This window comes from Pogona vitticeps, chromosome 2 (assembly GCF_051106095.1).
Source record: "Pogona vitticeps strain Pit_001003342236 chromosome 2, PviZW2.1, whole genome shotgun sequence".
Lineage (NCBI taxonomy): Eukaryota > Metazoa > Chordata > Lepidosauria > Squamata > Agamidae > Pogona > Pogona vitticeps.
In genome coordinates this window covers 14,924,234-14,951,929 of record NC_135784.1, presented here as the reverse complement: position 1 = coordinate 14,951,929, position 27,696 = coordinate 14,924,234, and the positions used below count along the sequence as shown (strand labels likewise).

At 45.6% G+C, this 27,696-nt stretch overlaps 1 protein-coding gene across 1 annotated transcript in view; it reads right to left on the bottom strand.

Moving 5' to 3' along the window:
- The window catches only part of LOC144587171 (uncharacterized), a 176,420-nt gene that overhangs the window by 131,407 nt on the left and 17,317 nt on the right, over window positions 1-27,696 (bottom strand). The window contains exon 6 of the mRNA XM_078386789.1: window positions 14,214-15,389. Coding sequence (XP_078242915.1) covers window positions 14,214-15,389 — 1,176 coding nt within the window. The remainder of the gene's footprint in view (window positions 1-14,213; window positions 15,390-27,696) is intronic.

The following is a 27,696-nucleotide window of genomic DNA, read 5'->3' as shown; positions in this document are numbered from 1 at the left end:
TTGTTGTTGTTGTTGTTTAGTCGTGTCCGACTCTTCGTGATCCCATGGACCAGAGCACTCCAGGACCCCCTGTCTTCCACTGCCTCCCAGAGTTTGGTCAAATTCATCTTGGTAGCTTCGATGACATTGTCCAACCACGACGACACTGTCCAACCATAAGAGGAATGTATAGATATTCTTAATTAGCTTATAGTCTGTAGGGAGTACTATTTTATCAAATTGTGGCTGTTCCTTGTAGAAATCTTGTGTTTTAGAGTCCTCTTTATATATTGATTGAATTTGCAATAAAGGTAATCAGTCCTTGGTTTGCTAGTTCTTCCTTGGATTTGAGATTTATTTCTGGATCTAATATTTCATTATATGTCATTATTTTCTCAAAGTTGATAAGTGGATTCTGACTTTGGGCGACCGTTTCCAGGGTTTTCCAGGTAGACCCGACTCGGAAGTGGTTTCCCCTTGTTTTCTTCCTGGGGAGCCCTGGGAAAACGGGGCAGCTGGCCCAAGGCCACCCAGGCCGGCTCTTCTCTCCTCGGAGGCCCAGTGGGGGAACTGAACCCCCAACGTCTGGCTCTGTAGCCAGAGACCTGAAGCACTGAGCTATCCAGTGGCTGAGGGATGTTTAAAAAGAGAGAGATTTATAAAAACAAACAAAAACAATGAAGAAGAAAACACAAGGACAGGCAAAATTGAAAACTTCCCACACCAGGGATTTCGAAGCAACCGAGGCGCACATGGAGCTAAAGAGATATTTTATATTAAAAAAAAACCTCCAATCATTTTAGAGTGGCGAACGAGGGTTAAAAAGCTGAGGGACAGAAGAGATCGGAAACCTCCGATTCACAGGCTTGCCAGAAGTCGAAGGTGACTTCACGGCCCACAACAAAAACAGCATTCGATACGTAGTTCTCAAAAGAACAAAACCAATTTTAAAAAATAGACAGAAACTCTCACCAGACGCTATAGAGTGGAAACAACAACAGGCAACATTGAAAAGTTCCGCACTAAGTTTTTATATCAGCAAGCAAGGTGCACCTACTAGCAAAAGAGATCTTTTCTATTCTAAACAACTCCACCAAAGGTTTATAGTGGGAAAAGACTGTTTTAGCAAATGGTAACAGAAGCAGGGGTAAAAGAAGCAGAAAGGCAGAGTCTGTTCTGCACAAGAAAGGAAGGACCAGAGAACACTTCCCTTAAGGGTGTTTTTTTGCAGCATTTCAAACACACCAAATTTTGCACGTAAAAAAAAAAAAAGACAGCACAGCACAATATGTGGAAGTGGAAGAGGGAAAACTGAGAATCAGAATCACAGGGTGTTTTTTCTTTAATGGACTGTTGTTCTCTGCTGCTTTTCAATGTTTTTTCAGTATGAATTTCATTTACTGTTTTTAATACAATACTTGCTAACGTCCTTTCAAATATTTCTCCTCTTCCTGGTTTTTAGCTGTTAAAGATTGTCTTTTTCTTGTTGCACATCAGTGCCTTGGGTGCCTCTAAGGAGAAAGGCAGGGTGTAAATAAATAAATAAATAAATAAATAAATAAATAAATAAATAAATAAATAAATGAATGAATGAATGAATGAATGAATGAATGAATGAATGAATAAATAAATAAATAAATAAATAAATAAATAAATAACTAGCTTCCCCACTGACCCCCCCCCCACGACCCTTGGAGAGTCCACCGACTCTTCTCGACTCCAGGGAGGCGCTCGCAACGCACAAGGCGGCACCTTTCGACTTGCAGGCGAGCCTTGCCAACTCGCCGGGTGGGAGGGCTCCGAATCCACGCCACCTGCACACACCACGAAGTTGGAGGACAAAGTCCGGAGTTCCTGACCAGCAAAGCCCCTCTCTTCCTAGTGATCAAACCACTGGGAAAATATTTTTCCTTTAAAATGCAGGTAAGGAGGTGGGGGAGTGAAAAAGCAAAACCCGAAAAACGGGAGAGACAGAGTTAAACCACTTGCAAGCCATTCAAGGGCTCAGTAAGAATGGATCTCACTCACACCAGAGCCCAGAAGACGGAAGGCCAGGCCAGGGAAGCAAAGCTCCCGGGGAGAGTAAGAAGAAAAGGAAGCTCCCCTCGGCCAGGTACTCGCCACCATCCAGTGCAGAGAGATCCGGTGCCTAGGGTGAAAGCGCCAGTCACCAAGTGTGAGCCCAAGCTGCCCTGCTTGCTCTTTCTCCCATTTCTGGACAATCAATCCAAGCTGTTGTGCTCTGGAGACTCTAAAATGTGCCAAAACAAATGAGCAGGAATGTGAGAATTAATATTTGTTGTGAATATTTCAGATCGCTTGTTTATAGACTTTTGTTGTTGTTTAGTTGTGTCTGACTCTTCGTGACCCCGTAGACCAGAGCACGCCAGGCCCTCCTGCCTTCCACTGTCTCCTGGAGTTGGGTCAAATTCATGTTGGTCTCTTCGATGACACTGTCCAACCATCTCATCGTCTGTCGTCCCCTTCTCCTCTTGCCTTCACACTTTCCCAAAATCAGGGTCTTTTCCAAGGAGTCTTCTCATGAGATGGCCAAAGTGTTGGAGCCTCAGCTTCAGGAGCTGTCCTTCCAGTGAGCACTCAGGGTTGATTTCCTTCAGAATGGATAGGTTTGTTTTCCTTGCAATCCAGGGGACTCTCAAGAATCGGCAGTCAGCCTTCTTTATGGTCCAGCTCTCACTTCCATACATCGCTACAGGAAAAACCATAGCTTCGACTATGCGGACCTTTGTCATCAAGGTGATGTCTCTGCTTTTTAAGATGCTGACTAGGTTTGTCATCACTTTCCTCCCAAGAAGCAGGCATCTTTTAATTTCGTGGCTGCTGTCACCATCTGTGGTGATCATGGAGCTCAAGAAAGTAAAATCTGTCACTGCCTCCATATCACCCCCCCTTCTATTTGCCAGGAGGTGATGACTAAGTTTATAGACTTAGCTGACTTTTAATAGCTTACACTTGAAATGGTCTTCCCCTTTCACTGCCTTTATTCTGTATTACTGATATTTGTAAGCCACCTTGAACACTACACGTAGTATAAGTGAGGGTTATAAGTGTAACATATAATAATGGTTGCAATAAAATGGTTAGGCAATTATTTATTTACTTATGTGTTTATTTCATTTATCACCTGCCTTCCTCCTTGGAAGGACCAAGAGTAGCTTACAAATATGTTTTTAAAAGGAGGGTGCAACAATAAAGGACAATTAATTACAATACCTGAACACTATAAAATAATTCATCAGGATAAAGCACATCTGTAATTGATACAGGTTTAAACCATTTAAAAATGGGCAAATTCAATTCAGATGATTATCATGTCTACTATTGTGGGCAAGAGTCCCGTAGAAGAAATGGAGTAGCCGTCATGGTCAACGAAAGAGTGGGAAAAGCTGTACTGGGATACAATCTCAAAAATGATAGAACAATTTCAAAAGGAATCCAAGGCAGACCTTTCAACATCACAGCAATCCATGTTTATGCACCAACCACGGATGCTGAAGAGACTGAAATTGACCAATTCTATGGAGACTTACAACGCCTTCTAGAACTGACACCAAAGAAATACGTTCTTCTCATTCTAGGGGACTGGAATGCTAAAGTAGGGAGTCAAGAAATAAAAGGAACAACAGGTAAGTTTGGACTTGGAGTTCAAAATGAAGCAGGGCAAAGGCTAATAAGAGTTTTCTCAAGAGAAAAAGCTGGTCATCACAAACACTCTATTCCAAGAACACAAGAGACGACTCCAGACATAGACATCACCAGATGGGCAATACCGAATTCCGATTGATTATATTCTCTGCAGCCAAAGATGGAGAAGCTCTAAACAGTCAGCAAAAACAAGACCTGGAGCTGATTGTGGCTCTGATGGTGAGGGTTCGGCTCTAGGCTCCTTTCGCGTCTCAAAAGTAATTAGGAGATTTTTGTTGTTTAGAAACAGGTGAGATATTTATTCGCGTGTTTAAAAAATAACCAATGTCCAGAACTTGATTCCATCATCTTTCTCCTTCCGACAACGAGTCTTGAATGGGCTTCCAATCTTCCTCCAGGAATGGGTTTCTCTCACCAGAGTTCCAGGGACCCGGCCAATTCATAACGACGTTGTGGGTTATATATAATCTCTCCCGCTTCACCTTCCAACAAGGGCATGGTCTCATCATCCTGGCCATCACCCCACGCGAGACATCCTTCTGCTGTGGGAGCCTTCCAGGGTCCTCCCTGAACCCCTTCCTTCTCATCTCGTTTACTCTCCATTCCAGCCTCTCTCTCTCCTTTCTCTTTCTGATGAGGACACAGGAGGTCTTCTTCTGTTGCTTCCAGACTTTGGAACTCCCTGCCACTGGGGGCCAGACTGTCCCCATCTTTGCTTCCCTTACACAAGCAGGTGAAGATCTTTCTCTTCAGGCAGGCTATCCCTTGGTGATCGGTTGCCTGAGCGGGGTTTTTTAATGGATGGGTATGCTTTTCTGCTTTTGAACGTGTTTTTAATATTGCTTTTTGTTGGAATCCGGCTCCAACAACCTGTGGTGATGGGAGAGGTCCCTGAAAGGTTCCGGAGGGAGAGACCTCTGAAATAAGGAGTCTGCAGTCGAATTAATCTTTTCAAAGCGTGCTCAGGATCATTGGCTGAAGTTGCTGTTCAAATGGTTCAGTGATAACAGCTCTCTGTGAAAACAGCTCAGCTCTCTGTGATAATAGCTTCCCCAATGATGCCTGGCACCTCCTTTTATTCTCTTACCGGTTACATAACATCAACTGTCAGGTTTACATGAGCCAATAGGACGCTCTGCTCAGTAACACACCATATTACATCACATGAGGAGATCAACATGGTTCATACAACATGGATATTAACATGACAAGAAATACCTTTATATGTTTAGCTATGGCATACATTCCCTCCCTCCATTTTTGTTTATTTAAAATGTTGCCAAATGTAAACACTAACAGATTTAAAAGTCATTATCATAAGAATACAAAGCATGGTACCTAACTTGATATAATTGTTTTGCGGAGACAGTTTTGGATGATTTCTTGCAACACTGTATACACATAGTGAGAAAGGATGAAATGCACTGCACAAAACAACAAACAACAACCAATATTGCAATAATGATAACATACATCAATAGAGAATGAACCCAGCCAAAACCTGGAAGCCAAGACCATAGAGACTCCCACCAAGATAGGTCAGAGGAGTCGTCCCTAAGACCGTCCATGACTTCTTGCAACCGAAGGACAGATTTCTCAATAACCCCAGATTTATTTATATAGAAGCAACAAGAAGTATTGAGCCAGGCACACAAGCCACCATTGTGAAGAAACAAAATGTCAAGGCCCAAGCGATGTTGTACAACAACGTTAGCTAAAGAGTCTATTTCAGTTTGTAGGGCTTTGATGGCAATTTTAGAAGCATTAGCAAGTAGCTCTATATCTTGGGAGATTAATTCTAGCTTAGCATTGGTGGCAAGCCCATTGAGACCTGGTACAAACCATCCAAAAATATCTAATGCAACAATACCAGCAGTTTTATTCAGTGCACGTTTATAGATATGAGGGTTTCTAGCATGTTTTACGTTGTGATGCTGAGCAATATACAAATTATAGGGACCTAATGTTCCAAGAGTACAGCGTCCTTTCCAATTAGCAGGGAGAACCTTGTAAGCGGCATGACCACAGATGAAGAAAATGCCTGGGGGTAAACCAAACGTGTAATTTTCAGAGACATTTCCTAAATGAATATCTGTACATTGATATTGCATGGTCCGAAACAGAAGATATTGTTGAAATGGGAGTGACATATGGGCACCATATCGAGTTACGTTATCAGGCCAGCCAGTATAAGGGATACAGGTGAGATCCTTACTAGTACAGGAATTACCCAAAATATTACAGGTCCCACCAGTGAAAACACAGGATGAGTCAGGACAAGGGCAAGTAGGTAAATAGGCATACTCGCCATATCCCGAGGAGGCATTAATCCAGTCTATGGCACCATAGGGAATAGCGATGGAAAGATTACAAAAGGGATAAGAACCTAGATCCACATAACCATTAAATGATTCAATACAAATAGGAGCTTTGGGCCATAGGTAGTTAGGTACTAATGAAATGGCACGGGGGGTTTGCTTAGAAGATGCAGTAGCATTATCATTAAAGATAGATACATTAGCCCAAAACGAAGTGTTAACAAAACTGAAAGGGCCTAAAGGCCAATATCTATTATACAGAGAATGAGCACACATCCAACAATCAGTATTAAAATTAAGCATACAATGGTAAACATACAGGAGGCCACCTTTGTACACAATGTTTTCCCCATATTGTGCATCCTGGAGCTGCTTTGCGAGTCTGATTGCAGCACAGGAACTTCCCATCGGAAAAAGAAGCCTTTGTGATACTTGTGTAGTAAATCTGTATTGTTTTTCAGTTCTCTATGCAAAGTCTCTAACCATCGTCTTCGACTCTCTTCGCTGGCAGAGATACGAAACCAGGAAAGGTTGGGTAGCCAAGACCATAGGCTATCCCAAAAGCCAATTGCTTCTGAATCCAAAGGAATCAGAGGTTAACCTTAAGAGAATCTTCCATATGTGATATAGTAGCAATAATATTTGGTGTATAATCAGAAATAAACATGCAACAATGAGTATGAACAACAGCACAGATTCCTCCTTCGGAGGCAAGCAACATATCAACAGTGTAACGAGTTTGTAATACAAAATCACGTATCTCACTTTGTTCTTTCTTTAGCAAAGTTATAGCTGTAATCATATCATTAAACATACTGATAGTCCAGTTGTTTAAGGCATGTAAGTCATAATAATTCATCATAGTACCCATAGGTGGAATAATTCCATGAGAAGTACCTGCCCACCAGGATCGGGAAAGAGGCGAAGATAAACATATTGTGTGTCCACTACTAGGTTGAAGTCTTCATATCGAAAGAGGTTAAATGCCAAAACAGCAGCAAGTTCAGAACGTTGAGCTGATGTCTGTCTCTTGGTAAATCGAGACATCCAATGCCCTTCAGGATCTTGCCAGACAACTACTCTTTGTTGTGGAGAACCATTGGTAAACAACATGCGCTTTCCTGCTGGGGAAAAAAGCAAGTGGTTAAAGAGTAAGAAACAGTAGAGAAAAATGTTAGCCTTTTGTCCTTTGGTGGGATAGGGAGAACAGTCCCTATGAAATCAGCAAAAGCAACCTGGAATGTGGAACAAGTTTGCAAAAGTCTCACCACGTCGCCCTGTGGGAAGGAAGAATACACAGATTGAATATCAAGTCCAGAAAGCTGACAACATCTGGTGCAAGCTTTGTAGAACAGATCTGCTATCTGGGCAAGAGCTTGGTAAGGAGACTGTCTGTCTTCAGCTTTGACAACACTATTACCAGGCTCTCTGACTTTACTGTTCCCTAATGTGACTTTTTCTGTAGCTCCTGCCACCACCTTAGCAGCTTGATAAGGGACCGTGGGGAGGTCTTCAGTCTCTGGAGAGGATTCTATGGACACCACCATTTTATCCACCTTTTTGAGCTCCGTAGAAACAGAGACATCATCTGCATAAGTATTCTCCATTTGCAGCTGAGGAATCTTCTCTTTCTTAGGCAGATCTGCAGCCTCTGCATCCAGAAACCAAGAAGTGGGTTCGTTTTTGGATGGTTCCAACGGAGGCTGGAAGGATTCCAAGTAGGGCTTGCTAAGGGAAGGAGATACCTCTTCCTGAACTCCTTTTGGTGCAATCTTGGCAGTAGCTTCAAGTGGTTTCTCTTGCACAGCTTCTTCCTCCTTCTCACCAGAACCAAATTCTGGCTGGCTCCTCACTGTGTCACTATTTCCAGAGGGCAGTGATGCCTTCTCAGTATGTTCGGTATACTCGGGCACAGGATGTGAAACAAATTCTGGGATCATCATCTTGGGGTAATCTGTAAAGGCTGGTGAAGCACATTCATCAGAGTCCTTTGTTTCTTTAACTAAGTCACATGCAATGGATATATAAGATGTCTCCAAGTTTTCTAAAGGTACATCATTCTTAGAGTCAGGTTTCTTGCTAACAGCTTCAGCCTTCATTTCTGGTGGCTGGTTTCCCGATACATTCATGGCCTCCTGATAGGTTGGTGACTTGTGTGGTGGGTCTTTTTGAGGCTCATAATGAGGTAGTAGTGCAAATAGTAAGCATGGCACTGGAGGAAGCAACTGAGGGAGTGACATTGCATTACAGTCCGCCTCTTGTTGCTGATTAAACAAAATATTGCTAGGCATAAGGCCTTTTAAACATGCACGAACCTTACACCAGGTGAACATCACTTTTGCAGTAACGCGTGGATGGCCCTGAAAATTACAGCCAATTTTTGTCAGATCTTCTAATTTCAGGGTTCCCCCTTCAGGGACCCATGGACATACATCATCAATAGCTCTGACCAAATTTTCCACTTCGCTTTTGGTTACTGTGTGTCCATTTCTTGTAAGAAGGAAGTGGTGGTCTGCTGCGTGTTTTTGATGCAAATTTGATAATGATGAGCCCATTGTGTGTATCTTACTTGACTGGAACACTCACCCGGGATCTAAAAAGATGCGAGGCGCGCGCTGTAATCCTTGCCAGACGTGGGTGAGGGAATGACCTTCCACTGGTCTTCTTAGATTCTGGGAGCCTCACGCTGAGAAGCAGGCCTCACGCTGAAGTAGGCCTCACACTGTGAAGTAGGCTTCACACAGTGGAGTAGGCCTCACACTGTTAAGTAGGCCTCACACAGTGGAGTAGGCCTCACACTGTTAAGTAGGCCTCACACAGTGGAGTAGGCCTCACGCAGGGCACCACTTGTTGGAATCCGGCTCCAACAACCTGTGGTGATGGGAGAGGTCCCTGAAAGGTTCCGGAGGGAGAAACCTCTGAAATAAGGAGACTGCAGTCGAATTAATCTTTTCAAAGCGTGCTCAGGATCATTGGCTGAAGTTGCTGTTCAAATGGTTCAGTGATAACAGCTCTCTGTGAAAACAGCTCAGCTCTCTGTGATAACAGCTTCCCCAATGATGCCTGGCACCTCCTTTTATTCTCTTACCGGTTACATAACATCAACTGTCAGGTTTACATGAGCCAATAGGACTCAGGAGAGCATGTCTAATGGTGTATGAAATTTTCAAATCCTATTTTTACCCCAGTTTGATAAATAGGAAACCCAACTAACATTGCATACTTCCACACTATTAGAGAGGAGGCTGGGTAGGTGGGGCTCGTCAGCCCTGGAAGGCAGCCCATCTAGGAGAAGGAAAACTCCGAATTTAAACCTCCACTGCCTATATCCACTTATGGAAAGGGCTTCAGGAGAGAACCTTGAGGCAAAATCCGGAGCTGGAGTCCCGGAGGCAGTTTGTGTCATTCTGCCAACTCCTGCGACGTCACTGGAACCAGTTGTACTGGCTCTTGCCTTTCCACTGGACTACTTCAGCGACGTGGAGAGGGGGGGATTTGCTGCTTGGGTAACAGCCTGTCCTCCATATTATTTTACCCAGGCTTCGTGCTCTGGAGAGGACACTCCAGCTTCGCATACAGCGCCGAAACAACACGGGAAATAGCAGTTACCGGTTATAAGTCTCTGCTCAATTGGCGTAGAGCAGGACGCCAGGGGCTACTTCTGACGGTGGGAGAGGTCATTGCACCTCACTAGGTAGATACCGCCTGCCTTAAGCTGGGCAGCCCCCAGCCAGTAAGGTGCTACCTCGCCACGGTCTGTTAACTTCACGGGGTGCGTGGGGTTTAGGGTCAAACCCGACAAGCAGATCGATAACCGTGCACCATGCAACAATCACAAGAAAACTTCTGCCCTTCAGCTGGGCACCTGGAATGTACGGACAATGACCCCTGGCTTTCCTGACTATGGCTTTCCTGACGACCTCCAAGAAATAGACGATATGCGCAAGACAGCTGTCATTGACATGGAATTAAGTAGACTACAGATGGACATTGTTGCCCTGCAAGAGACAAGATTGCCAGACTCGGGATCTGTCAAAGAAAAAAACTTCTCATTTTTCTGGCAGGGAAAACCATCGAATGAGACCAGGGAATATGGTGTTGGCTTTGCAGTCAGAAATACTCTCCTGAGATGCATTGTTCCACCTACTGTGGGGAGTGAAAGAATCCTGTCCCTGCAGCTCCACTCAACAGCAGGACCAGTAACCCTCATTAGTGCATATGCACCAACACTGTCATCCACTCCAGAAGTGAAAGACAAATTCTATGACGATCTGGCAGCTACTATCCAAAAAGTCCCTGAAAGAGAGGCACTGTTCATTCTTGGAGACTTTAACGCTAGAGTTGGTGCTGATCATAATTCTTGGCCCACTTGTCTAGGCCGTTTTGGCATTGGAAAGATGAATGAAAATGGCCAACGCTTGCTGGAGTTTTGCTGTTATTATGGTCTCTGTGTCAGCAACACATTCTTTAATACGAAGCTGCAACACAGAGTTTCCTGGAGACATCCAAGATCCAAGCATTGGCATCAGCTTGATCTGATCCTCACTAGACGTTCTAGCCTCCCTAGTATTACGATCACACGCAGTTACCAGAGTGCTGATTGTGATACTGATCACTCCCTGGTGTGTAGTAGAGTAAAACTACGAACAAAGAGAGTATATCACACGAAAAAGGAAGGAAGACCACGTATTGACATCAGCAAGACTCGTGATCAAAGAAAAGTGAAGGAATTCGCCCAAGCACTCGAGGAAGCCCTCCCAGGTCCGGCTAATGTAAAGGTAAAGGTAAAGGTTCCCCTTGACAATTTTTGTCCAGTCGTGTTCGACTCTAGGGAGCGGTGCTCATCCCCGTTTCCAAGCCATAAAGCCAGCGTTTGTCCGAAGACAATCTTCCGTGGTCACATGGCCAGTGCAACTTAGACACGGAACGCTGTTACCTTCCCACCGAGGTGGTCCCTATTTATCTACTTGCATTTCCATGCTTTCGAACCGCTAGGTTGGCAGAGCTGGGACAAGCGACAGGTGCTCACTCTGTCACGTGGATTCGATCTTACGACTGCTTGGTCTTCTGACCCTGCAGCACACGCTTCTGCGGTTTAGCCCGCAGCGCCACCACGTCCCTATCCGGCTAATGTAAATGCACCTAAACGATGGGAACACTTCAAGAATGCTATCTATAACACCGCCTTGTCCACCTTTGGCAAGAAGACCAAAAAGATGGCTGACTGGTTCGAAGCCCATTCAGAGGAGCTAATGCCAGCCATTGAGGATAAGAGAAGAGCTCTAGCAGCATACAAAACCTGTCCTAGTGAGTACAACTTGCAAGCTCTTCGAGCTGCTCGTAGCCAAGTCCAACAGGCTGCCAGGAGATGCTCCAATGATTATTGGCTCCAGCTCTGCTCCCAGATACAGATAGCAGCGGACACAGGTAACATCAAAGGAATGTATGACAGTATCAAGCAGGCCTTAGGTCCAATGCAGAAGAAATCTGCTCCCTTGAAGTCTGCTACAGGTGTGCCCATCCAGGACCGAGCACAGCAGATGGAACGCTGGGTACAGCACTACTCCGAGCTATATTCCAGAGAGAATGTAGTAACCGAAGAAGCATTAAATAACATCGAGTGCCTGCCTGTCTTGGAAGAGCTGGACAGTGAACCAACCTTAGCAGAAATAAAAGTGGCCTTGGATTCCCTCGCCTCCGGCAAGGCACCTGGAAAGGATAACATCCCTGCTGAAGTGCTGAAGTGCTGTAAGGAGATCATCACCACTGAACTCTATGAAGTCTTTTGTCTCTGCTGGAGGGAAGGTGGAGTCCCACAGGACATGAAGGACGCAAACATCACATTGTACAAGAACAAAGGCGACAGGGGTGACTGCAATAACTACCGTGGCATCTCTCTTCTTAGCATTGTAGGGAAGCTGCTTGCCCGTGTTGTGCTGAAGAGGCTCCAGGTTCTTGCAGACAGAGTCTATCCAGAATCACAGTGTGGATTCCGAGCTAATAGATCCACCACTGACATGGTATTCTCCCTCCGACAGCTGCAGGAGAAATGCAGGGAACAACAACAGCCACTCTTAGTGGCCTTCATAGACCTTACAAAAGCATTTGACTTGGTTAGCAGGGATGGCCTTTTTAAAATACTTCCCAAGATTGGATGTCCACCCCGTCTCCTTAACATCATCAGATCCTTCCATGAGGGAATGAAAAGCACTGTAGTTTTTGACGGCTCAGCATCAGACCCCTTTGACATCCGAAGCGGAGTGAAACAGGGCTGTGTCCTTGCACCAACACTTTTTGGGATCTTTTTTGCTGTCATGCTGAAGCATGCCTTTGGAACTGCAACCGAGGGTGTCTAGCTCCGGACTAGATCAGACGGAAAGCTCTTTAATCTCTCTAGACTGAGAGCGAAGACCAAAGTCCAACTGAAATGCATGCGGGACTTCCTCTTCGCAGATGATGCAGCCATTGTTGCCCACTCTGCTGAAGACCTCCAACAACTCATAAATCGATTCAGCAAGGCCTGTCAAGACTTTGGACTAACAATAAGCCTGAAGAAAACACAAGTCATGGGCCAGGGTGTGGACTCACCTCCCTCTATTACCATCTCCACACAAGAATTGGAGGTTGTTCATGACTTTGTGTACCTTGGCTCAACCATCTCTGACACCCTGTCTCTGGATGTTGAGCTGGACAAACGCATTGGCAAAGCAGCTACCATGTTCTCTAGACTCACAAAGAGAGTATGGCTCAATAAGAAGCTGACGACACATACGAAGATCCAGGTCTATAGAGCCTGTGTCCTAAGTACACTCCTGTACTGTAGTGAGTCCTGGACCATTTGTGCACGGCAGGAGAGGAAGCCAAACACCTTCCATATGCGTTGTCTCCGACGGATTTTTGGTATCACCTGGCAGGACAAAGTTCCAAACAGAGTAGTCCTAGAACGAGCTGGAATTTTCAGCATGAACACATTACTGAAACAGCGACGTCTACGTTGGCTTGGGCACGTCGTGAGAATGACTGATGGTCGGATTCCAAAGGATCTCCTGTATGGAGAATTAGTGCAGGGAAACCGCCCCAGAGGGAGACCACAGCTGCGATACAAGGATATCTGCAAGTGAGATCTGAAGGCCTTAGGAATGGACCTCAACAGATGGGAAACCCTGACATCTGAGCATTCAGCCTGGAGGCAGGCATTGCATCACGGCCTCTCCCAATTTGAAGAGACCCTTGCCCAGCAGGCTGAGGCAAAGAGGAAGTCACAAAAGCAGCAAAACCAGGGAGCTGGACAGGGGACAAATTGGATTTGTCTTCAGTGTGGAAGAGACTGTCACTCTCGAATCGGCCTCCTCAGCCACACTAGACGCTGCTCCAAGTCCTCCATACAGAGCACGTTACCATAGTCTTTCGAGACTGAAGGATGCCTAAACAAAAAAGGACGCTCTGCTCAGTAACACACCATATTACATCACATGAGGAGATCAACATGGTTCATACAACATGGATATTAACATGACAAGAAATACCTTTATATGTTTAACTATGGCATACATTCCCACAGCTTTTACCATTTCTTCGATCCTTTTTATTCTTTGTACACTTTTTTAAAAACCTTCAAATGTTGTCTTTTAATGATACAAGATACCTTGGGTCCTTTTAAAGGAGAAGGTGGGATAAAAATATTTTAAATGAATAAATAAAATTAGATCAATTCCAGCTCGTGAGGTCTGATGACTAGATAATAATTCCCCTGTCAAAGGGGCAGGACTCTATAGCGGTTCAAAATGTTCTAGAAAAATCACGTCACATATCATCACCATTATGTCAGAACTGGAGCGTTGGAAAGGACCCTATGGATCGAGTCCAGCCTGTCAGGAAGGCACAGTGGGGGATCAATCTCCACTGAGCTGAACACCTTAACGCAAGAAAAGAAAAAGGTAACATTCCTTCCCTTGGATGATATATTTGTCAAATGTACAACGCTGATATGAAATAGATTTGTTGTTGATAGATATATTCTATTTTAATTTCCTTGAGCTTGTCACAGTGAGTTAACGATGGCAACTCAAAAAGACAGAATCACAACAAATTAATGAAATGTATTTAAAAGATTTATTAATTGACAAACACACCAACTTCACATAGTGGTTCTTTCTGAATTGCCCTCACCAAGATCCAGACTATGAGGAATGGCTTTATTACTCTGGCTCTTACTCTGGAAGCAGCTGAATCTGCACTAAAAGCATTTACACGGTTTGTCTCCCGTGTGAGTTTTCTGATGTGAAGACAGGTTGGAGCTCCGAGAGAAACTTTTTCCACATTCAAAACATTTATACGGCTTGTCACCTGTGTGAGTTTTCTGATGTGAAGACAGGTTGAAGCTCTGAAAGAAACTTTTTCCACATTCAAAACATTTATACGGCTTGTCTCCTGTGTGAGTTTTCTGATGTGAAGACAGGTGGGAGCTCCGAGAGAAACTTTTTCCACACTCAAAACATTTATACGGTTTGTCTCCCGTGTGGATTCGTTGGTGGGAAGTGAGGTGTGTCCTCTGTCTGAAGCTCTTTTCACATTTCAGGCATTTAAATGGCTTCTCCCCATTATGGATTCGTTGGTGGGAAGTGAGGTTTATCCTCCATCTGAAGCTCTTTTCACACTCCAGGCATTTATAGGGTTTCTCTTCAGCGTGCAACATCAAATGCCTTTTTAGGTTCCCGCTCCCGGAGAAACACTTGCTACACTGTGGGCATTCATACGGCTTCTCCCCAGTGTGGATTCGTTGGTGGGAAGTGAGGTGTGTCCTCCGTCTGAAGCTCTTTCCACACTCCAGGCATTTATAGGGTTTATCTTCAGCGTGCAACATCAAATGCCTTTTCAGGTCCCCGCTCCAGGAGAAACACTTGTTACACTGTGGGCATTCATACGGCTTCTCGCCAGTGTGGATTCGTTGGTGGGAAGTGAGGTGTGTCCTCCATCTGAAGCTCTTTCCACACTCCAGGCATTTATAGGGTTTCTCTTCAGCGTGCAACATCAAATGCCTTTTCAGGTGCCCGCTCCAGGAGAAACACTTGCTACACTGTGGACATTCATACGGCTTCACTCCATTGTGGAACCTTTTATGATAAACGAGGCCATTACTGTGAGTGAAACACTTCCCACACACATTACATTTATACGGTTTCTCTCCCGTGTGGGTCCGCTGATGACAAGCAAGGTTTCTCTTCACGTTGAATCTCTTCCCGCACTCCAAACATTTGTAGGGTTTCTCCCCTGTGTGAATGGTCATGTGCTCCTTAAGACGGGCTTTATCACAAAAGGCCTTGGAGCAGTATGAACACTTGAAGGGCTTCTCCCCTGTGTGGACCCACAGATGACGCTTCAAGTGAGATTTCTGGCTGTAGGTCTTCCCACACTCTAGGCATTTAATATTTTCCTTTGCTTGGTTTCTTTCTGCTTGGACTGGGACAGTGGGCACATCCCCAGCCTCTGGATCAGAGGACTCTTCCCTCCTCTTTGGCTCCTCTCTTGCTTCGCTTCGTTGTTGTTTTCTGCTTTGAGAGTGAAGTTCTTTCACTGGCCCTCTACAGGGTTCCTCCTCATACTCCTGTCTTCTCTGATCTCCTGTTGAAATCATGGCAATGAGGTGAGTCAGAAAGGGAAGCTCTAATCAGCAGACAAAATGTGCTGATTCGAAACTGCTGACACACAGACAACTAAATGTGGCAGGTGAAAACAAATACAGGATGGCGCACATCTGGAACAAATTCTGAATGGCATTAACCGCCAGTTGGTGTGACACAGCATGTGAGACTGGGATCACAAAGACCTGATTACAATTAGGGATGAGCCGTTTGGATTTTGTGGACTACAAATCCCATCATTCTCCACTGTGGGAATTCCCACATTACAGACACTGTAATTTTGGCTCGCCTGGGAGAAAAGGCTAAGCTAGAAGGCTTCATGGGTCAGCATAGACCAAGCTCTGCCTAGCTTCCTGTTCAGAAAGGAAGTTCTCACCTAGTGCTGTGTCAGTTTCCTTTCCGAACAGAAACCATGGACACAACGAGGCTACACCAAGCCACTGAGAATTCCAGCTTAGGCCTTGTGTCCCAGGTGAGCCAAATTTAGTCGGTCAGATCCTGACGCCCAGGGGCAGAGCCACAACCTAAAGAAAACAGCTCCGTTGAAGAAACATCTTTAACCAGCAAAAGCAAAGAACAGAACCCAAATTGGCCCGTGACACAAAAGGTCAGGAAATTCGCACTTCTGTCTGATTTTCACAGTCGTGTCACACATGGAGTATGGGAGGTGTTACTAAATAACATCTGAGCAACACCCCGCCCAACCTTATCCCTGCCAACGTCTGTGTGCATATGATTGCACAGAGATATTGGTGAAATCAACCCTGAGTGCTGACTGGAAGGACAGATCCTGAAGCTGAGGCTCCGATACTTCGGCCATCTCATGAGAAGAAAAGACTCCCTGGAAAAGACCTTGATGCTGGGAAAGTGTGAAGGCAAGAGGAGAAGGGGAAGACAGAGGACGAGATGGTTGGACAGTGTCCTCGAAGCCACCAACATGAATTTGATCAAACTCCAGGAGGCAGTGGAAGACAGGAGGGCCGGGCGTTCTCTGGTCCATGGGGTCACAAAGAGTCACCCTCCCATGATGACCTAGGAAGTTACAGGAGATGTAACTCTGCACCATCCTGTTAACTAAATCCTATAACTATTAGTGGATTTTATTTTAGCATCACCAGCCCTCTTTGAGCTGACTTTTCTAAAAGCTTGAAAGCTTTCAGAGCTGAATTCATTTCTTAGCTTAACCCCCACCAGGAGTTAGCAGGAAAATCCTGTTAGGGTATATTTCTCCTAAATTCCCACTCTTGGCATAGGGCCTCATTTTAGCCTATCCTATCCTGGGATCTCTGGCCAAGATTGCCGTTTTAATGCATTGCTTTATCACAGTTACTGTTTAGTGAGACTGTTCTTATATTTCATCAAGTTATCTCTAGCTTATGTGATCTCCAAAATGCCGTGTTCTCAACTTTTCTGGCTTAGGTCCCGCAAACTCAAGCCTGTGGCTTCCTTTAGGGAGTCAATCCATCATGTATTTCCTGTTTTCCTGCTATTTTCCACCTTTCTCAGCATTATAGCATTTTCCAAAGAATCCTGCCTTCTCATGATGTGCCCAAAGTAGGACAGTACAGTGGTGCCTCGCTTAACGAGTTCACCATTTAACGATGAATCCGCATAGCGATGTCGCTTTTGCGATCGCAAAAGCGATGTTTAGATAGGGAAAAACTCGCATTGCGATGATCGGTAAGCATTCCCCTTACCGATCTTCGCATTGCAATGTTTTTACAACAGCTGATCGGCGGTTCCAAAATGGCCGGCGAGTGCCCAAAATGGCCGCCACTAGTGTTTTCACGCCCTGCCTTCGCTTACCGAGGGCGCGAAAATGTCGGCGCTATGGAGGAACTTCGCTGAACGGTGAGTTTGGGCCCCATAGGAACGCATTAAACTAAGTTTAACGCGTTCCTATGGGGTTTTTCGATGCGTTTAGCGATGTTTTTGCATAGTGACAATTAATCCGGAACGCCACTGTATCAGCTTTTCACTCCTAAGATGATGATTAAATGTTTTTATAACAAGGGTAACCACTTTCCTCTAAAAAGTTCCCTAACTTCTTCTAGATTACAAAAACAGAATGCTGGCTGTTCAAACCCAGGGAGAATCATCTCGTAAATAATAAACATTCTCACTTAAATATTTTCTCTTAACAAAAGGATAAATGGGATCTTTACCTAAAGAGGCTACATTTGCATGAATCTCCGCCATTACTTCCTCATGCAATGCTCTTTGGTCCGGATTCAGCAACGCCCACTCCTCCTCGGTAAAACACACAGTCACCTCTTCCAAGATTACTGGATTCTAAAAGAGAAGAAAATACTTTTTTCCCCTTTCGATGCTAAAATGGTTCTTCCACGGATGGTAGGAAATCATTAATATATGGAGACTGGTTTTTGCCTTGCAGGATCCCACAAAAAGATTTTCCAGGGCGTTTCCAGTGTGTGCTTCTTCTTTTTTTAAAAAAATGAACATATTTTACTTATGAAGGCCATAAACAGCGCAAGTAAGAGGCGGATCACATTAGCCAACAGAAGGGGTCAGCGCTTTAGGGCCAAAACCCTATTCTGGGTGTTCTCGGACAGAAAAGCAGCAGGTGGGGAAAAAAACATTAAATAAATCAGATTTTCATTTTTGTCTCCTTGACCACCTACTTGCCAAACGTTATTTCTGGGCCTAACTGTTTAATTAGTTATTTGTTCAACAACGGAGGCTACCCAGGTCCAAAATTACTGGCCACTGCCTGGATCTAATGGTCGGGAACTGTCAGACAATACATGTATTCCTCATTCTCTACACCATGACCAGGAGCAAGGTGGGGCCTCTTTATTCTCATTTACTGTTTTCTGATTTTTAATATTGTGTTTCATATTATACTGGGTCCTTTTTTGGGAGAAGGGCAAGGTAATAATTGTAATCAATAAAAATAATATTTGTTTTTTGTTTGATTTATTTACATGCTACCTTTCTCCCCCCTTAGGAGTTCCAAGGTGACTCGCAACAACTAAAATACACAGTACTAATAATGCCATACCATGCCTCTTGGAAGCCTACAGAATATATTTTAAAAAATTTAAATATGTGTAGCTGTATGTTTATCATGAATAATATTCACTGGTCTCTTTTGACAGAGCCTATTGACCGCAATGACTCTCCTGCTACCTCTGGGATCCTAACCACCTTGCTTTTATCTGCTCGTCCCTGGCAACTAAAATAAGAACTGCTGGATAGCTCTGTGGTTTAGATCCCTGCCTGTGGAGCCAGAGGTTGGGAGTTCAATTCCCCCACTGTGCCAGCTTGACAGGGGCTGGACTGGATGATCTCTAGGGTCCCTTTCCAGCTCTGCAGCTCAAAGGTTATTATTATGACTCAGAAGGACTGGCTTGCCCTCCCGGTTTGCAGGTGGGTTTCCCACAGGTTACGGATGCAAAAAGTCAAAGGGAAAGAGGCAGACACTTTCAAGCCATGGGCGACTTCATCCTTGATTTCATCTTTCCTGACCTCAAAAGCCACTCCGATTCCATTCTCCACAGCAGATGATCTAGTTGTAGACGTTCCTGGCACAGCTTCACCACCTGCAAAGGGGGCAAAGTTTGTGGGAGAATATATTTTATTTTTTATATCAGGTATATGCATAGTACAGCCTGTACGTGAAACCCCAAGACCATTTCTGAACCCAGCCTCCTCCAGACCCCTAAAACTGGAGCTCTGTTGGGAGTTTTTGCAACCTCGCATGATGCCTGTCGCTTGTTTGGCTGAGAGGGACTTTTCTGGGCTTGGGTGCCCGTCAATTTATCCAGCACTAACCAATCATTCCTTCCCATCTCAACATTCAAAGACAGCCCCGCCTCTCTGCTGAGCATTCTAGTTCCCTCTCTTTTGACTGTTGGAAGCCTTTTGTGTTGCATGTTGTCTTTCTGTTGATCTGTTCATGCCTGCCGGTACTGAAATGTTTTTTGTTCTTTCTCCTAAAAAAATGTCTCAGAGAGAGCTATTAATATCTTCAGGGCCAGGGAATGAGAAAGCGGTGCACGATTTGAAGAACTTGTCACTATTCTGCTGTGAGCTGGAAGACAAAAAGACCGAGGAAAAGGGAGAGTGAGCCGTCCCCTCCCACGTCTAACAAGGAGGACAGTAACAGTGGTGTAGAAAAGACTACAGGAGAAGGGCTAGAGATAGGAGGAAAAGGGGAGGAGCCTAAGAAGGAGGAGAGAAGGGTGGAGGTGTTCCCAACATCGACGTCATGGCTTGTCACCTGCAATGGAGTTTTCCTCCAGGAAACTGTCCAAATCCCTTTTCAAGGCATATAGGCCAGATGCCATCACCCCATCTGGTGGCAAGGAGTTCCACGGACTAACCACCCTCTGGGTCAATAAATATTTTCTTTTGTCTGTCCTCACTCTCCCAACACTTCACTGGAGTGGAGGTCCCCTGGTTCTGGTATTGCCTGAGAGGGAAAAGAGCTTCCCTCTATCCACTTTATCCGCCCTCTGCAGAATTTGATACCTCTCCATCACGTTCCCCCCTCAGGCGCCTTTCCTCTAGAATCAAGAGCCCCACACGCTGTAGCCTTTCCTCCTCAGGGAGGTGCCCCAGCTCAGTCATCATCTGAGTCGCTCTCTTCTGCACCTTTTCCACCTATACGCTTTTGCCCCTTTCTCTAAAGCCTATAGGTTTTAGAGATATTCAGTGATACCCAGTGTAGTGTGATTAAGAGAGGGACAGACTGTGACTCCAGAGTCCTGCATTCGAATTCTCGTTCAGGCATGGAAACTTGCTGAGGGTGTGGAACCGGTAAAACCACTCCTTAGATATCTCACTTACCTGGAAAGCCCTATTTGCGTCCTTATACACGGGTTCTGACTTGAAGGCACAGAACACCGACGAAACAGAAGCAATCCTTACCCAGTGAAGTATCACCTTCACCCTCCTCTAGCTGGTCATTCCAAAAGAGCAGCTTCTGTTTAGCATCTGACAGATCTCCTTCTGTCCTGGAGGTATTCTTAGCCACTTCCGACTGCTCCGGCAGGTAGACAGAGGATTGGAGAAGAAACGGAACAAGAGAAGGCAAAGTTTTGGGGTTATGCCTTCCTTCGTGAAAACTTAGCAGAAAAAGTGGCTAGTGCAAATTCAACTCGCTGGGAAATCAGATCTTTAGGATAACGACCTCCAGGCTGATTTAGCAGAAAAGCTGGCCATTCTAAGCCCCTTGGAATGAGAGCTTTTTAAAAAGAGGAGGAGGACTACAAATCCCAATATCCCCTTGTAAGCACGGCCAGGGGCCGATTTATGGGAGATGTTGAGCCTTCACAGCCCTTGGAAAAGATAAACAAACCCCTAGAACCCACCAACCACCAGCCAGGGTCACCGGCTAGGGGCTGATGGGATTTGTGGCTGTTACATACAGCACTGATGCTACCTGTCTGTCATGGGTTTGGAGGGAAAGTTCCATCCTATGGGGAGTGGAAGGCGGGACATCAGGAGGAGGGGCTGTACTGTATAAATATGTGATGCCTGTGTGGTGAGGGAACACACACTAAGGAAGATGCTGAGAGACACTGGGTTGTGACGAAGCAGCAGCTGGGAAGAAGAAGCTGTTGTGGGAGTCTGTGTGTCAGACAGGGTACTACTGTGTGTCAGAGTACCAACCTGATAGGTTCAGGTGTCTGTTGGTTAGCCAGAACTGATAGGTTCAGGGTCTGTGCTTTAAGTTAAGGTTCTGTGTGAACCCAAACTGTATGCTTGTATGAGTGAAAGTAAGCCACGTTACTTTATTTATTCACCTGATTGTTTTATTTACCCTGTTTGTATTTAAATAAACCTTATTCTTTTTATTGTTTAAAAATCCATCCCTGGTCTGTGTGACTTCTTACAGGGAATGGTTGGTGGCAGCTTAGTGTAACTGTGTGGCAGATCCCAGTAGGTCTGGGTTTGTCACATTGATTGGTGTCCAGCGTGTGGGATACGACTGGTCCAGTTGTCCAGTGGTCCAGCAAAGCCTTGGCAAGTGTGCCCAGAGCAAGGGGGGTCTAGTCAGGGACAGTCTGAGGCGCGTAGGTAATCTTCTAGGTGTACCTCACGGGGAGGTGCGCTAGTAGAAGAACGTGCCAACTGGGGAGACTTAGATTAAGGTGCTCTGAGGCAGCCTAGTTTTGGCGGGAAAAGCTGAGGCAAAACTGCGTAGTAACAGTGAGCTAGCTTGCCAGCTGAGAGGCCCAGCAGAGGGGGGTAGGCTCTGACTCGATACTGTTGCAAGTTAGTGCTGAAGAACAGCAGCAATCTCTAGGGAGAGCTGGTTCTGAGGCAAGAAGGAAAAAAGTGGTCGTTTTATTTTGAGGCTTGACTTTTTAAAGCAGCCTGTTCTGAGGGGGGATTATGCCCTTGACTCGAAGCCAAGTAGCAGACATGAGTGAAGTGAAAGACCCCCAGATTGACCAAGGTTCTGAGGATGAATTTGGCTCAGTGCAAGGTGACAGCACAGGAGAGCAGAACCCAGAACTTAGAAAATTGCTCATAGCCCAACAGCATGAACTGAGGATGAGGCAATTTGAAATGGAGGAAAGGGAAAGAGAGGAAAGGGAAAGAGAGAGACAGAGACAATTTGAATTGGCATTGGAGAGAGAGAAAATGGCGTTTGAATTAAAAAAACTGGAACTGATGAACCAGAACAATAATAATAATAGGGATTCTGAGGGAGGCCAACTGTCTAAAGCTGACCTGAAGAAATTCCCTGTGTACCACAAGGGAGATTGTCCTGAGGTGTTCTTTTCCTTAGTGGAAAGAGCGTTTGTGGACTTCTCAGTGAGGGAAACTGAGAAGATGACCATCATGCGATCTTTAATCAGTGGTAGCCTGGCTGAGGTTTATGCCGAGATGCCTGAGGAACTGATGAAAGATTTTGCAGAGTTTAAAAAACTGGTGTTTGCCAGACATGGGATAAATGCAGAGCAGCTGAGACAAAGATTCAGGTCCCTAACCAAGAAGCCAGAGCAGACTTTTACCCAAGTGGGGGCCCAATTGGTGAGGCTGCTTGAGAAATGGCTATCGCAGGAGGGAACAGAGACCTATGAACAGCTTAAAGACTTGATAGCCCTGGAACAGTTCTATTCAGTCCTGCATGGGGAATTGAAATTCCAGGTGAGGGAAAGGAAACCGAAATCTGTGGCAGCAGCCGCAGAGATCGCGGATTTTATTTCCCAAATAAGAAAGCCCTGGGGTGAGGGGAAATCTGTAGGTAAACCCAAAGAAACCTACAGCAAGTACTCTCAGGGACCAGGGAAAAGCCAGCAAGGGGGAGGGGCCCATGGTGAAGGGAAGCCCTCAGACCTGAAACTAAGAACTCAGATTTTGGAGGGAAAACCAAAACAAGATGAGAGAGAATCAAAATACACCAGAAAATGTTATTTCTGTCAGGGAAAGGGTCATCTAATCTCAGAGTGTGAGAAATTAAAGCAGCTAAAATGAATGGTGCCCCAGGAGTCTAGTGGAACCAAGCCAAAAGCTGTGTTCTGTGTCCAGAAAGAGCAAGACTCCGTGTCACTGAGGGAGCCTGTTGCTATGGCTACTCAGTCTGGAACAGCTACCTCTGCTGATCAGGCTGAGGAAAATGGTCCTCTTATAGAGGTAAAGCGCTGCTTGCTGATAAAAACAGATTCTCAGTTGTTTGAGACAGCCGGGGTGGACGTAGGAATACTTGACCGTCAGTATAGGGGGCTGCGGGACACTTGTTCCCAGGTAACCCTGTGCCATCCAGATATTATTCCTAGGGAGTTTATAATCCCAAATGAGAGCATGAAGGTGGCAGGGATTGAGGGGCAGGTAATCTCTCTACCAGTAGCAGAGGTACCTGTCAACTTTCAAGGCTGGAGGGGAGATTGGCGGCTAGCGATTTCATCGACTCTGCCAGCAGCCGTGCTCGTGGGAAATGACCTGGCTGAACATGTGAAAAGGGTGCTAGTGATTACACGCTCACAAGCCACCACAGGGACAGTTCAGGGGGGTAATGATGAGCCAGAGACGGAAGCAGAGGGGAGTTCAGAAGCTGTGGTGGAAACCTTAACCACAGACAGCAGATTTGGACAGGAGCAAAAGGCAGACGCCACTCTCCAAAAGTGTTTTGAACAGGTGACTGACGCCCAGCTAACACCTGAAACCCCTGTGGGATTTCTGGAGGAAAAGGGGATTTTATATAGAGAGACCCTGAGGAATATCTCAAAAGGGGGAGATGGGATCAGAAGTCAGCTGGTGGTACCTGAAAAGTATCGCCCCATGATCTTACAAAGGGGTCACTCTGACATGTTTGCTGCACACTTAGGGGTGAAAGGGCCCCTTGATTTGATCAAACAAAATTGGGAGCAGATCACCCAGGATGACCCACAAGACGTTGTGACTTACATAGACACCTTGATGAATGACCTAAGGAGAAATCTAGAGCTGGCAGCAGAAAACCTGCAAGCTCAGAAGGTCAGACAGAAAACATGGTATGACCACAAAGCTAGAGAGAGGCACTTTGACCCAGGGGAGGAAGTGCTTTGGCTTAGGCCCTGCAGAGAGAACAAACTGCAGCTCAAATGGGCAGGACCATATAGGGTCATTTCCAAGATGTCAGACCTGAACTACCTGATAGAGCAGGAGGAGAACCAAGCAAGGAGGGTGGTTCATGTGAATGCCCTAAAACCCTACTACAGAGGGGAACAGAGGGTTTTATTCGCGATAAAAGCAGCTGAGAGTGAGGAAGCTGAATTACCCTTCTGGGAGGGTAGAGGGGAAGTAAAATACAACCCAGAGGAGGTAAAGATCAGTCCTGCACTCACCCAAGACCAGCAGCAAGAGCTAAAAATGCTGCTTAGTAAATATCAACAGGTGTTTTCCAACAAGCCGGGGATAGTGAAGGGAGTGATGCATCGGATCCACACAGGGGATGCACCCCCGCAGGCAGTTTCCCCATACCGAGTAACGGGACCCTATAGGGACAAGGTGCGGAAGGAGCTGGACGAGATGCTGAGGGAGAACATAATCGTCCCCTCTTCTAGCCCTTGGTCCTCTCCGATAGTCCTTGTGGACAAGCCTGATGGGAGCATTAGGTTTTGTGTCGATTACAGGAAATTAAACCGTGTAACCACTCCTGATGCCTACCCAATGCCCAGGCTAGACAACCTGATTGAAACCATAGGGGGTTGTCGGTTCATCTCATCATTGGACCTGGTAAAGGGATATTGGCAATTAAGAATTGATCCCAGGGATCAAGAAAAGACTGCTTTTTGCAGCCCTTTTGGTCTCTATGAGTTTCGAGTCCTGAGCTTTGGTCTCAGAAATGCACCAGCCACATTCCAAAGGCTGATGGACCAGACCTTGGCAGGGCTCAGTGACTTTACAGTGGCCTACATTGACGACATAGGGATCTTCAGTAATACCTGGGAAGATCACCTGATACACCTGGAGTTAGTGCTGCAGAGGTTAAGTGCAGCAGGGCTAACAGTAAAGGCCAGCAAGTGTCAGCTGGGTAGCCCAGAAATAAAATACTTGGGTCACATGGTGGGGGGAGGAATGATAAAACCCCTGGAGGCCAAAATAGAAGCTGTTCGTGATTGGCCTAGACCCAACACCAAGAAAAAAGTCAAATCATTTCTTGGGTTGGTGGGCTACTACAGAAAGTTCATCCCGAGGTTTAGCGAGATTGCGGCTCCGCTGACCGATCTGACGAGGAAGACGGCTGATGACCGCATCCCGTGGACCAGCGACTGTGAGGCGGCGTTCCAGAGGTTGAAGGAGGCGTTAATCAACTATCCTGTCCTGCGTGCTCCAGACTTTGACCGGGAGTTCATCATCTACACCGATGCGTCTAACAGCGGGGTAGGAGCAGTTCTGTGCCAGGAGGATGAGAATGGTGACCAGCATCCAGTGTCCTACCTGAGTAGGAAACTTCAAAAAGGTGAGAGACATTTGGCAACCGTGGAGAAGGAGTGTTTGGCCATAGTCTACGCGATCCAGAAGGCCAAGCCTTACATCTGGGGAAGACATTTTGTTCTGTGCACTGACCATTCACCACTGCAATGGTTAAAGACAATGAAAACCCACAATAGCAAACTTATGAGGTGGGCTTTAAACCTACAGGACTATGACTTTGAAGTGAAGGTGGTCAGAGGGTCAGTGAACTGTGTTGCTGACGCCTTATCAAGAAGACCTGAAGATTGAAGACGGCGAAAGAACATGGACTATGTGTATATAATGTTGACAAAAAAGTTACATGTACCTGGTTTTGAATTTGGTTTGTATGAATAAAGGTAAATTGATGTAATGTATATGGTAAATGTTTAAATGCATAATTGCTATGGTTAACTTAGAATGTAAGTTTAAGTAAGTATTATATGGTATTGAATGTATAACTGTTGTTGTGTATTTTACCCAGGTTGTTTTTTGGTGAAAAGCACGTTAGCTTTCCCCCTACAAAACAACTTATAAAGAGGGGAGGTGTTACATACAGCACTGATGCTACCTGTCTGTCATGGGTTTGGAGGGAAAGTTCCATCCTATGGGGAGTGGAAGGCGGGACATCAGGAGGAGGGGCTGTACTGTATAAATATGTGATGCCTGTGTGGTGAGGGAACACACACTAAGGAAGATGCTGAGAGACACTGGGTTGTGACGAAGCAGCAGCTGGGAAGAAGAAGCTGTTGTGGGAGTCTGTGTGTCAGACAGGGTACTACTGTGTGTCAGAGTACCAACCTGATAGGTTCAGGTGTCTGTTGGTTAGCCAGAACTGATAGGTTCAGGGTCTGTGCTTTAAGTTAAGGTTCTGTGTGAACCCAAACTGTATGCTTGTATGAGTGAAAGTAAGCCACGTTACTTTATTTATTCACCTGATTGTTTTATTTACCCTGTTTGTATTTAAATAAACCTTATTCTTTTTATTGTTTAAAAATCCATCCCTGGTCTGTGTGACTTCTTACAGGGAATGGTTGGTGGCAGCTTAGTGTAACTGTGTGGCAGATCCCAGTAGGTCTGGGTTTGTCACAGTGGCCACAAGGAAACTGTTTTTCTGAACTGGGCATGGCATTCCTAGGACGAATCGTACATCTCACCTGCTTTTTCTCCTCCGCCTGGCTCAGGAGGAAGCCTTCGGCCAGGGCCACCGCCTGGGAACTGGTCTCCGCTCCACATTCCCTCACCCAGCTGGACATCTCCGGGGGAAGGATGGCCAGGAACTGCTCCAGGACCACCAGGTCCAGAATCTGAGCCTTCGTGTGTGGCTCCGGCTTCAGCCATTCACGGCAAAGATGATGGAGGCGGCTGCAGACTTCTCGGGGCCCTACAGCCTCCTGGCAATCGAATTCTCTGAAGCGCCGGCACCATACGTCAGAGCTCAAGACTTCTCCGTTCAGGGTCTTCGGCGGCGTCCTTGCCTGGAATGCCCTAATATCGTCGGCCTTTTCCATACGAATCCCTTTTCCCGCTCCGCAAGCAGCTGATTCTGGCTTTCCCACCTCTAGTCTGTACAATAAATCAGCTTGCAGGAAGGAATCAAAAATCTTTCTTTCTCAAAGCAAAGATTATAGCAAGGCTATACAAAGCTAAACCAACCCAGGAGGGAGTAGCAGATGGGCGAGACCGGAGTTCGAATCCACACTCAGGCATGGAGATTCATGGAGGGGATAGGAATTGGTGAAACCACTCCTTAAATATTAACAAAACAATATTATGGTCATCTTTGCAGAAACCCTCGGCCTGATTGGATCATATTGCAGATACCCTGGACTGCCAAAAAAGTTGAGTCAAGTGGGTCCATAATCCAAGTAGTCCAGAACACGTAGAAAGCTATCTAGCTTTTTTTTTCTTTACTGCATTGAATGCAGACAATTTATACCAGCTGTTATTCAAGATTTTAAGCTCAAGATTTTGCCCCAACTGTTATATGGTATACCAACGTGGATCCTAGGATTTCTCACAAGTATAGAGAGTGTTCCCCTTCATGGATTGCTGATGGAAATCAAATTGATTACCGTATATTCTCCGCAGCCAAAGATGGAGAAGCTCTATACAGTCAGCAAAAACAAGACCTTTGGCCGATTGTGCTTCTGATCATCAGCTTCTCATAGCAAATTTCA